Source organism: Somniosus microcephalus, unplaced genomic scaffold (genome assembly GCF_052327205.1).
Source record: "Somniosus microcephalus isolate GS21.2 unplaced genomic scaffold, FLI_Smic_1.0 unresolved_chr6, whole genome shotgun sequence".
NCBI lineage: Eukaryota > Metazoa > Chordata > Chondrichthyes > Squaliformes > Somniosidae > Somniosus > Somniosus microcephalus.
Window position 1 is genome coordinate 11,342,460 of NW_028225184.1, and position 11,328 is coordinate 11,353,787.

General features: G+C 57.8%; 1 protein-coding gene across 1 annotated transcript; it reads left to right on the plus strand.

Moving 5' to 3' along the window:
* The first annotated feature begins 324 nt into the window (after positions 1-324).
* On the plus strand, positions 325-9,918 carry LOC147087063 (ETS domain-containing transcription factor ERF-like). Its single transcript, XM_085978097.1, has 2 exons — positions 325-676; positions 9,662-9,918. The coding sequence occupies exons 1-2, from the start codon at positions 631-633 to the stop codon at positions 9,898-9,900; spliced, it is 285 nt and encodes a 94-aa protein (XP_085834223.1). The 5' UTR covers positions 325-630; the 3' UTR covers positions 9,901-9,918.
* The last annotated feature ends 1,410 nt before the right edge of the window (positions 9,919-11,328 follow it).

An 11,328-nucleotide genomic window follows, 5' to 3' on the forward strand; every position in this document is an offset into this window, starting at 1 on the left:
GCCTGCGCAGTGGCTGCCTTTCCCCTGCACTAAAAATGGCGGCCGCTTCACTCTGCGCGGTGGCGGGTGGGAGCCGCCTCCATCTTTGTAAAGGAAGTGAGGGTGAGAAAACGCTTTTGCCCCGGCGTCGGGAGCTGGGTTCCGCCGTCAATCGCCGCCGAATAGGAAATGTGAGCCATCGGGTGGTGGAAAAGAGCAACCGCCGCCTTCTTTCCCGGTGGGAAGCCGGGTAAAGGTACTGCGCACGCGTGTTCGGGGCCTTGCTGCTGGGGCGCTGGGGGCGCCTCCTCCGCCGTCGTTCCGTCACTTCCGGCGCGACCTGGACTTCCTGTGGCTGGCAGTCAGCAGCAAAAGGGGGAAAAAGAGCCAAAGTTTTTTTGGGGGGCCAAGATGGGCCCTTTGGAGGAGTAGGGGGGCCTCCAGTTAAAGGGGCAGGTCCACCCCATCCTTAAAGGCACCAGCACCCCCACTGGCCCCAATATATTTTGGCCAGACCAACATTTTTTTAATTTTTCCCCTATTTTTTGGAATAATTTGCCCTGAGCCTTTTTAGGTTTTGTTACTTTGGAGTTGGGGGGGGGTAAACCTTGGAGGAGCGCCCCCCCCCCACTCACACCGAGAGACGGAGGGATGAAGACCGCCGGAGTGAAGACGGAGGCGGAGGAGGATGGAGGAGGTGAGGCAATGGGGTGGGGGTGTGGGGGGGGATATTGGGGAGGGGAGGGGAGGGGGTCACTGAGGGGAGGGGGTCACTGAGGGGAGGGGGTTACTGAGGGGAGGAGGTAATGGAGTGGAGGGGGTTACGGAAGGGGTTACGGAGGGGCGAGGGTTACTGGGGAGGAGGTCACTGAGGGGAGGGGGTTACTGAGGTGAGGGGGTCACTGAGGGGAGGGGGTTACTGAGGGGAGGGGGTAATGGAGTGGAGGGGGTTACTGAGGGGGTAAGGGAGGGGAGGGGTAACTGAGGGGAGGGGTTACGGAGGGGAGGGGGTTACTGAGGGGAGGGGGTAAGGGAGGGGAAGGGGTCACTGAGGGAGGGGGTCACAGGGGAGGGGGTTACTGAGGGGAGGGGGTAATGGAGTGGAGGGGGTTACGGAGGGGAGCGGGTTACTGAGGGGAGGGGATCACTGAGGGGAGGGGGTTACTGAGGCGAGGGGGTCACTGAGGGGAGGGGGTCACTGAGGGGAGGGGGTAAGGGAGGGGAGGGGGTCACTGAGGGGAGAGGGGTCACTGAGGGGAGGGGGTAAGGGAGGGGAGGGGGTAAGGGAGGGGAGGGGGTTACTGAGTGGGTAAGGGAGGGGAGGGGTAACTGAGGGGAGGGGTTACGGAGGGGAGGGGGTTACTGAGGGGAGGGGGTAAGGGAGGGGAAGGGGTCACTGAGGGGAGGGGTTCACTGAGGGGAGAGGGGTCACTGAGGGGAGGGGGTAAGGGAGGGGAGGGGGTTACTGAGGGGGTAAGGGAGGGGAGGGGTAACTGAGGGGAGGGAGTCACTGAGGGGAGAGGGGTCACTGAGGGGAGGGGGTAAGGGAGTGGAGGGGGTTACGGAAGGGGTTACGGAGGGGCGAGGGTTACTGAGGGGAGGAGGTCACTGAGGGGAGGGGGTTACTGAGGTGAGGGGGTCACTGAGGGGAGGGGGTTACTGAGGGGAGGGGGTAAGGGAGGGGAGGGGGTAAGGGAGGGGAGGGGGTTACTGAGTGGGTAAGGGAGGGGAGGGGTAACTGAGGGGAGGGGTTACGGAGGGGAGGGGGTTACTGAGGGGAGGGGGTAAGGGAGGGGAAGGGGTCACTGAGGGGAGGGGGTCACTGAGGGGAGAGGGGTCACTGAGGGGAGGGGGTAAGGGAGGGGAGGGGGTTACTGAGGGGGTAAGGGAGGGGAGGGGTAACTGAGGGGAGGGAGTCACTGAGGGGAGAGGGGTCACTGAGGGGAGGGGGTAAGGGAGTGGAGGGGGTTACGGAAGGGGTTACGGAGGGGCGAGGGTTACTGAGGGGAGGAGGTCACTGAGGGGAGGGGGTTACTGAGGGGAGGGGCTCACTGAGGGGAGGGGGTTACTGAGGGGAGGGGGTAAGGGAGGGGAGGGGGTTACTGAGGGGAAGAGGTAATGGAGTGGAGGGGGTTACGGAGGGGAGAGGGTTACTGAGGGGAGGGGGTCACTGAGGGGAGGGGGTTACTGAGGGGAGGAGGTAATGGAGTGGAGGGGGTTACGGAGGGGAGAGGGTCACTGAGGGGAGGGGGTCACTGAGGGGAGGGGGTCACTGAGGGGAGGGGGTAAGGGAGGGGAGGGGGTCACTGAGGGGAGAGGGGTCACTGAGGGTAGAGGGGTCACTGAGGGGAGGGGGTAAGGGAGGGGAGGGGGTTACTGAGGGGGTAAGGGAGGGGAGGGGTAACTGAGGGGAGGGGTTACGGAGGGGAGGGGGTTACTGAGAGGAGGGGGTAAGGGAGGGGAAGGGGTCACTGAGGGGAGGGGGTCACAGGGGAGGGGGTTACTGAGGAGAGGGGGTTACTGAGGGGAGGGTGTTATTGAGGGGAGGGGGTAATGGAGTAGCGGGGGTTATGGAGGGGGTTACGGAGGGAAGGGAGGGGAGAGGTAACTGAGGGGAGGAGGTTACTGAGGGGAGGGGTAAGGGAGGGGAGGGGGCAAGGGAGTGAAGGGGGTTACTGAGGGGAGGGGCAAGGGAGTGAAGGGGGTAAGGGAGAGGAGGGGGTAAGGGAGAGGAGGGGGTAAGGGAGGGGAGGGGAGGGGGTCCGAGTACCAAAATTACTAAAAGATACCGGACAGGTACGACAAATAATTGAATGTTGGCCGTTATCTGGAGAGCTGCGATACTATGGGGTGGACTCACTGCATTCAGTCCTGGCCTCAGCACCTCGGGGAAGCTATATTGGTCTCGGAGCGGGAGCAGTGTAGGTTGAACAGGAAGATACCCGCGGCTAAAAGGGTTCAATTATGCGGACCGGTTGCACAGACTGGGGGTATCGGCGATTAACTGGGGATCTAATCGAGGCAACAAGGAGACAAAGCTGGCTGAGTGGCAGAAAGCAGAGGCTAGCGGTGACCGAATGGTTACTCAGACCGGAGGGAGGTATACAGCGGAGTTCCCCAGGGGTCACTACGAGGAACACTGCTCATTTTGATGTGTATTAATGACCTTGAATTGGGTGTAGAATTTCAAAATTTGCAGATGATACGGAACTGGGAAATGTAGTGAACCGCGAGGAGGAGAGTTTATATTTTATTCGTTTTTATAGGCCAGTATTTATTGCCCATCCCTAGTTGCCCCTTGAGAAGGTGGCGGTGAGCCGCCTTCTTGAACCGCTGCAGTCCCGTGTGGTGAAGGTGCTCCCACAGTGCTGTTAGGGAGGGAGTTCCAGGATTTTGACCCAGCGACGATGAAGGAACGGCCGATATATTTCCAAGTCAGGATGGTGTGTGACTTGGAGGGGAACTTGGAGGTGGCGGTGTTCCCGCGCGCCTGCTGCCCTTGTCCTTCTAGGTGGAAGAGGTCGCGGGTTTGGGAGGTGCTGCCGAAGAAGCCTTGGCGAGTTGCTGCAGTACATCTTGTCGATGGTCCACACTGCGGACACGGTGCACCGGTGGTGGAGGGAGTGAATGTTTAAGGTGGTGGATGGGGTGCCAATCAAGCGGGCTGCTTTGTCCTGGATAGTGTCGAGCTTCTTGAGTATTGTTGGAGCTGCGCTCATCCAGGCAAGTGGAGAGCGTTCCATCTCACTCCTGACTTGTGCCTTGTAGATGGTGGAAAGGCTTTGGGGAGTCAGGAGGTGAGACACTCGCCGCAGAGTCCCCAGCCTCTGACCTGCTCTTGTAGCCACAGTATTTATGTGGCTGGTCCAGTTAAGTTTCTGGTCAATGGTGACCCCCAGGATGTTGATGGTGGGGGATTCGGTGATGGTAATGTCGGTGAATGTCAAGGGGCGGTGGTTGGACTCTCGCTTGTTGGAGATAGTCATTGCCTGGCACTTGTGTGGTGCGAATGTTACCTGCCACTTACCAGCCCAAGTGATCAACTTCAGGAGGACATAAACTGGTGAAATGGGCAGACAGGTGGCAGATGAAGTTTAACACAGAGAGGTGTGAAGTGATCCATTTTGGTAGGAAGAACGAGCAGAGGCAATATAAACTAAAGGGTACAATTCTAAAGGGGGTGTCGGAGCAGAGAGACCTGGAGGTGTACATATATATTAATGATCTAGACAAGGGAACTCGATGTAATATCTCCAAGTTTGCAGACGACACAAAGCTGGGTGGGCGTGTGTGGTGTGAGGAGGATGCCGAGAAACTCCAGTATGATTTGGACAGGTTGGGCGATTGGGCAGATGCAGTATAATGTGGATAAATGCGAGGTTATCCACTTTGGTGGCAAAAACAGGAAGGCAGATTATTATCTGAACGGCAATAGATTGGGAAATGGGGAAGTGCAACGAGACCTGGGTGTCCTTGTGCACCAGTCGCTGAAGGTAAGCATGCAGGTGCAGCAGGAGGTTAAGAAGGCAAATGGTATGTTGGCCTTCGTAGCGAGAGGATTCGAGTACAGGAACAAGGATGTCTTGCTGCAGTTGTACAGGGCCTTGGTGAGACCACACCTTGAGTATTGTGTGCAGTTTTGGTCACCTTACCTGAGGAAGGATGTTCTTGCCATGGAGGGAGTGCAGCGAAGATTCACCAGACTGATACCTGGGATGGCAGGAATGACGTATGAGGAGAGATTGGGCCGATTGGGCTTATACTCGCTGAAGTTTAGAAGATTGAGAGGGCATCTCATTGAAACTTATAAAATTCTAACAGGACTGGACAGACTAGATGCAGGAAGGATGTTCCCGATGGTCGGGAAGTCCAGAACCAGGGGTCACAGTCTAAGGATAAGGGGTAAGCCATTTAGGACAGAGATGAGGAGGAATTTCTTCACCCAGAGAGTGGTGAACCTGTGGAATTCTCTACCACAGAAGGCGGTGGAGGCCAATTCATTAAATATATTCAAGAAGGAGTTAAATATATTTCTTGAGGCTAAAGGGATCAAGGGACATGGGGAGAAGGCAGGGACAGGGTACTGAATTTGGATGATCAGCCATGATCTCATTGAATGGTGGAGCAGGCTCGAGGGGCTGAATGGGCCTCCTCCTGTTCCTGTGTAACAGGCTCGAGGGGGCTGAATGGGCCTCCTCCTGTTCCTGTGTAACAGGCTCGAGGGGCTGAATGGGCCTCCTCCTGTTCCTGTGTAACAGGCTCGAGGGGGCTGAATGGGCTCCTCCTGTTCCTGTGTAACAGGCTCGAGGGGGCTGAATGGACCTTCTCCTGTTCCTGTGTAACAGGCTCGAGGGGCTGAATGGGCCTCCTCCTGTTCCTGTGCAACAGGCTCGAGGGGGTTGAATGGGCCTCCTCCTGTTCCTGTGTAACAGGCTCGAGGGGCTGAATGGGCCTCCTCCTGTTCCTGTGTAACAGGCTCGAGGGGGCTGAATGGACCTTCTCCTGTTCCTGTGTAACAGGCTCGAGGGGCTGAATGGGCCTCCTCCTGTTCCTGTGTAACAGGCTCGAGGGGGTTGAATGGGCCTCCTCCTGTTCCTGTGCAACAGGCTCGAGGGGCTGAATGGGCCTCCTCCTGTTCCTGTGTAACAGGCTCGAGGGGCTGAATGGGCCTCCACCTGTTCCTGTGTAACAGGCTCGAGGGGCTGAATGGGCCTCCTCCTGTTCCTGTGAAACAGGCTCGAGGGGGCTGTATGGGCCTCCTCCTGTTCCTGTGCAACAGGCTCGAGGGGCTGAATGGGCCTCCTCCTGTTCCTGTGTAACAGGATCGAGGGGCTGAATGGGCCTCCTCCTGTTCCTGTGTTACAGCTCGAGGGGCTGAATGGGCCTCCTCCTGTTCCTGTGTAACAGGCTCGAGGGGCTGAATGGACCTCCTCCTGTTCCTGTGTAACAGGCTCGAGGGGCTGAATGGGCCTCCTCCTGTTCCTGTGTAACAGGATCGAGGGGCTGAATGGGCCTCCTCCTGTTCCTGTGTTACAGGCTCGAGGGGCTGAATGGGCCTCCTCCTGTTCCTGTGTTACAGGCTCGAGGGGCTGAATGGACCTCCTCCTGTTCCTGTGTAACAGGCTCGAGGGGCTGAATGGGCCTCCTCCTGTTCCTGTGTAACAGGCTCGAGGGGACTGAATGGGCCTCCTCCTGTTCCTGTGTAACAGGCTCGAGGAGCTGAATGTGCCTCCTCCTGTTCCTGTGTAACAGGCTCGAGGGGCTGAATGGGCCTCCTCCTGTTCCTGTGTAACAGGCTCGAGGGGCTGAATGGGCCTCCTCCTGTTCCTGTGTAACAGGCTCGAGGGGCTGAATGGGCCTCCTCCTGTTCCTGTGTAACAGGCTCGAGGGGCTGAATGGGCCTCCTCCTGTTCCTGTGAAACAGGCTCGAGGGGGCTGAATGGGCCTCCTCCTGTTCCTGTGCAACAGGCTCGAGGGGCTGAATGGGCCTCCTCCTGTTCCTGTGTAACAGGCTCGAGAGGGACTGAATGGGCCTCCTCCTGTTCCTGTGTAACAGGCTCGAGGGGCTGAATGGGCCTCCTCCTGTTCATGTGTAACAGGTTCGAGGGGGCTGAATGGGCCTCCTCCTGTTCCTGTGTAACAGGCTCGAGGGGCTGAATGGGCCTCCTCCTGTTCCTGTGCAACAGGCTCGAGGGGCTGAATGGGCCTCCTCCTGTTGCTGTGTAACAGGCTCGAGGGGGCTGAATGGGCCTCCTCCTGTTCTTGTGTAATAGGCTCGAGAGGCTGAATGGGCCTCCTCCTGTTCCTGTGTAACAGGCTCGAGGGGCTGAATGGGCCTCCTCCTGTTCCTGTGTAACAGGCTCGAGGGACTGAATGGGCCTCCTCCTGTTCCTGTGTAACAGGCTCGAGGGGGCTGAATGGGCCTCCTCCTGTTCCTGTGTAACAGGCTCGAGGGGCTGAATGGGCCTCCTCCTGTTCCTGTGTAACAGGCTCGAGGGGGCTGAATGGCCTCCTCCTGTTCCTATGTAACAGGCTCGAGGGGCTGAATGGGCCTCCTCCTGTTCCTGTGTAACAGGCTCGAGGGGCTGAATGGGCCTCCTCCTGTTCCTGTGTAACAGGCTCGAGGGGCTGAATGGGCCTCCTCCTGTTCCTGTGTAACAGGCTCGAGGGGCTGAATGGGCCTCCTCCTGTTCCTGTGTAACAGGCTCGAGGGGCTGAATGGGCCTCCTCCTGTTCCTGTGTAACAGGCTCGAGGGGCTGAATGGGCCTCCTCCTGTTCCTGTGTAACAGGCTCGAGGGGGCTGAATGGGCCTCCTCCTGTTCCTGTGTAACAGGCTCGAGGGGCTGAATGGGCCTCCTCCTGTTCCTGTGTAACAGGCTCGAGGGGCTGAATGGGCCTCCTCCTGTTCCTGTGTAACGGGCTCGAGGGGCTGAACGGGCCTCCTCCTGTTCCTGTGTAACAGGCTCGAGGGGCTGAATGGGCCTCCTCCTGCTCCTGTGTAACAGGCTCGAGGGGCTGAATGGCCTCCTCCTGTTCCTGTGTAACAGGCTCGAGGGGGCTGAATGGGCCTCCTCCTGTTCCTGTGTAACAGGCTCGAGGGGTCTGAATGGGCCTCCTCCTGTTCCTGTGTAACAGGCTCGAGGGGCTGAATGGGCCTCCTCCTGTTCCTGTGTAACAGGCTCGAGGGGGCTGAATGGGCCTCCTCCTGTTCCTGTGTAACAGGCTCGAGGGGGTAAATGGGCCTCCTCCTGTTCCTGTGTAACAGGCTCGAGGGGGCTGAATGGGCCTCCTCCTGTTCCTGTGTAACAGGCTCGAGGGGCTGAATGGGCCTCCTCCTGTTCCTGTGTAACAGGCTCGAGGGGCTGAATGGGCCGCCTCCTGTTCCTGTGTAACAGGCTCGAGGGGCTTAATGGGCCTCCTCCTGTTCCTGTGTAACAGGCTCGAGGGGCTGAATGGGCCTCCTCCTGTTCCTGTGTAACAGGCTCGAGGGGCTGAATGGACCTCCTCCTGTTCCTGTGTAACAGGCTCGAGGGACTGAATGGGCCTCCTCCTGTTCCTGTGTAACAGGCTCGAGGGGCTGAATGGGCCTCCTCCTGTTCCTGTGTAACAGGTTCGAGAGGGACTGAATGGGCCTCCTCCTGTTCCTGTGTAACAGGCTCGAGGGGGCTGAATGGGCCTCCTCCTGTTCCTGTGTAACAGTGTCGAGGGGGCTGAATGGGCCTCCTCCTGTTCCTGTGTAACAGGTTCGAGAGGGACTGAATGGGCCTCCTCCTGTTCCTGTGTAACAGGCTCGAGGGGGCTGAATGGGCCTCCTCCTGTTCCTGTGTAACAGTGTCGAGGGGGCTGAATGGGCCTCCTCCTGTTCCTGTGTAACAGGCTCGAGGGGCTGAATGGGCCTCCTCCTGTTCCTGTGTAACAGGCTCGAGGGACTGAATGGGCCTCCTCCTGTTCCTGTGTAACAGGCTCGAGGGGCTGAATGGGCCTCCTCCTGTTCCTGTGTAACAGGCTCGAGGGGCTGAATGGGCCTCCTCCTGTTCCTGTGTAACAGGCTCGAGGGGCTGAATGGGCCTCCTCCTGTTCCTGTGTAACAGGCTCGAGGGGCTGAATGGGCCCCCTCCTGTTCCTGTGTAACTGGCTCGAGGGGCTGAATGGGCCCCCTCCTGTTCCTGTGTAACAGGCTCAAGGGGCTGAATGGGCCTCCTCCTGTTCCTGTGTAACAGGCTCGAGGGGGCTGAATGGGCCCCCTCCTGTTCCTGTGTAACAGTCTCGAGGGGCTGAATGGGCCTCCTCCTGTTCCTGTGTAACAGGCTCGAGGGGGCTGAATGGGCCTCCTCCTGTTCCTGTGTAACAGGCTCGAGGGGGCTGAATGGGCCTCCTCCTGTTCCTGTGTAACAGGCTCGAGGGGCTGAATGGGCCTCCTCCTGTTCCTGTGTAACAGGCTCGAGGGGCCTGAATGGGCCTGCTCCTGTTCCTGTGTAACAGGCTCCAGGGGCTGAATGGGCCTCCTCCTGTTCCTGTGTAACAGACTCGAGGGACTGAATGGGCCTCCTCCTGTTCCTGTGCAACAGGCTCGAGGGGCTGAATGGGCCTCCTCCTGTTCCTGTGTAACAGGCTCGAGGGGCCTGAATGGGCCTCCTCCTGTTCCTGTGTAACAGGCTCCAGGGGCTGAATGGGCCTCCTCCTGTTCCTGTGTAACAGACTCGAGGGACTGAATGGGCCTCCTCCTGTTCCTGTGCAACAGGCTCGAGGGGCTGAATGGGCCTCCTCCTGTTCCTGTGTAACAGGCTCGAGGGGCTGAATGGCCTCCTCCTGTTCCTGTGTAACAGGCTCGAGGGGCTGAATGGGCCTCCTCCTGTTCCTGTGTAACAGGCTCGAGGGGCTGAATGGGCCTCCTCCTGTTCCTGTGTAACAGGCTCGAGGGGCTGAATGGGCCTCCTCCTGTTCCTGTGTAACAGGCTCGAGGGGCTGAATGGGCCTCCTCCTGTTCCTGTGTAACAGGCTCGAGGGGCTGAATGGGCCTCCTCCTGTTCCTGTGTAACAGGCTCGAGGGGCTGAATGGGCCTCCTCCTGTTCCTGTGTAATGGGAGGGTGATTGATTGAACCGTCGATAGTTCGGAACCGTTTTGCCTGGCTGGGCCATCTCCTAATTCTGTTCTGTTGTTTTTTGGGCCTATTTCCCAGGCTTGGCCTACCCGGACTGGGCCTACAAACCAGATTCCAGTCCTGGGAGTCGACAAATCCAGCTCTGGCACTTCATCCTGGATTTACTGCGGAAGGAACAATACCGGGATGTCATTGCGTGGCAGGGCGATTATGGAGAGTTCGTGATAAAGGATCCCGATGAGGTGGCTCGTCTGTGGGGGATGAGGAAGTGTAAACCTCAGATGAACTATGACAAGCTGAGCCGGGCTCTCAGGTAAAGATTCGCCTTCTCCAAATATCTCCCAACTGACCATCAAACACTCCCAGGGCAGGTACAGCACGGGTTAGATACAGAGTAAAGCTCTCTCTACACTGTCCCATCAAACACTCCCAGGGCAGGTACAGCACGGGTTAGATACAGAGTAAAGCTCCCTCTACACTGTCCCATCAAACACTCCCAGGGCAGGTACAGCACGGGGTTAGATACAGAGTAAAGCTCCCTCTACACTGTCCCATCAAACACTCCCAGGGCAGGTACAGCACGGAGTTAGATACAGAGTAAAGCTCCCTCTACACTCTCCCATCAAACACTCCCAGGGCAGGTACAGCACGGGGTTAGATACAGAGTAAAGCTCTCTCTACACTGTCCCATCAAACACTCCCAGGGCAGGTACAGCACGGGTTAGATACAGAGTAAAGCTCCCTCTACACTGTCCCATCAAACACTCCCAGGGCAGGTACAGCACGGGTTAGATACAGAGTAAAGCTCCCTCTACACTGTCCCATCAAACACTCCCAGGGCAGGTACAGCACGGGTTAGATACAGAGTAAAGCTCCCTCTACACTGTCCCATCAAACACTCCCAGGGCAGGTACAGCACGGGTTAGATACAGAGTAAAGCTCCCTCTACACTGTCCCATCAAACACTCCCAGGGCAGGTACAGCACGGGTTAGATACAGAGTAAAGCTCCCTCTACACTGTCCCATCAAACACTCCCAGGGCAGGGACAGCACGGGGTTAGATAGAGAGTAAAGCTCCCTCTACACTGTCCCATCAAACACTCCCAGGGCAGGTACAGCATGGGGTTAGATACAGAGTAAAGCTCCCTCTACACTGTCCCATCAAACACTCCCAGGGCAGGTACAGCACGGGGTTAGATACAGAGCAAAGCTCCCTCTACACTGTCCCCATCAAACACTCCCAGGGCAGGTGCAGCACGGGTTAGATACAGAGTAAAGCTCCCTCTACACTGTCCCATCAAACACTCCCAGGGCAGGTACAGCACGGGGTTAGATACAGAGTAAAGCTCCCTCTACACTGTCCCCATCAAACACTCCCAGGGCAGGTACAGCACGGGTTAGATACAGAGTACAGCTCCCTCTACACTGTCACATCAAACACTCGCAGGGCAGGTACAGCACGGGGTTAGATACAGAGTAAAGCTCCCTCTACACTGTCCCATCAAACACTCCCAGGGCAGGTACAGCACGGGTTAGATACAGAGTAAAGCTCCCTCTACACTGTCCCATCAAACACTCCCAGGGCAGGTACAGCACGGGGTTAGATACAGAGTAAAGCTCCCTCTACACTGTCCCATCAAACACTCCCAGGGCAGGTACAGCACGGGGTTAGATACAGAGTAAAGCTCCCTCTACACTGTCCCATCAAACACTCCCAGGGCAGGTACAGCACGGGTTAGATACAG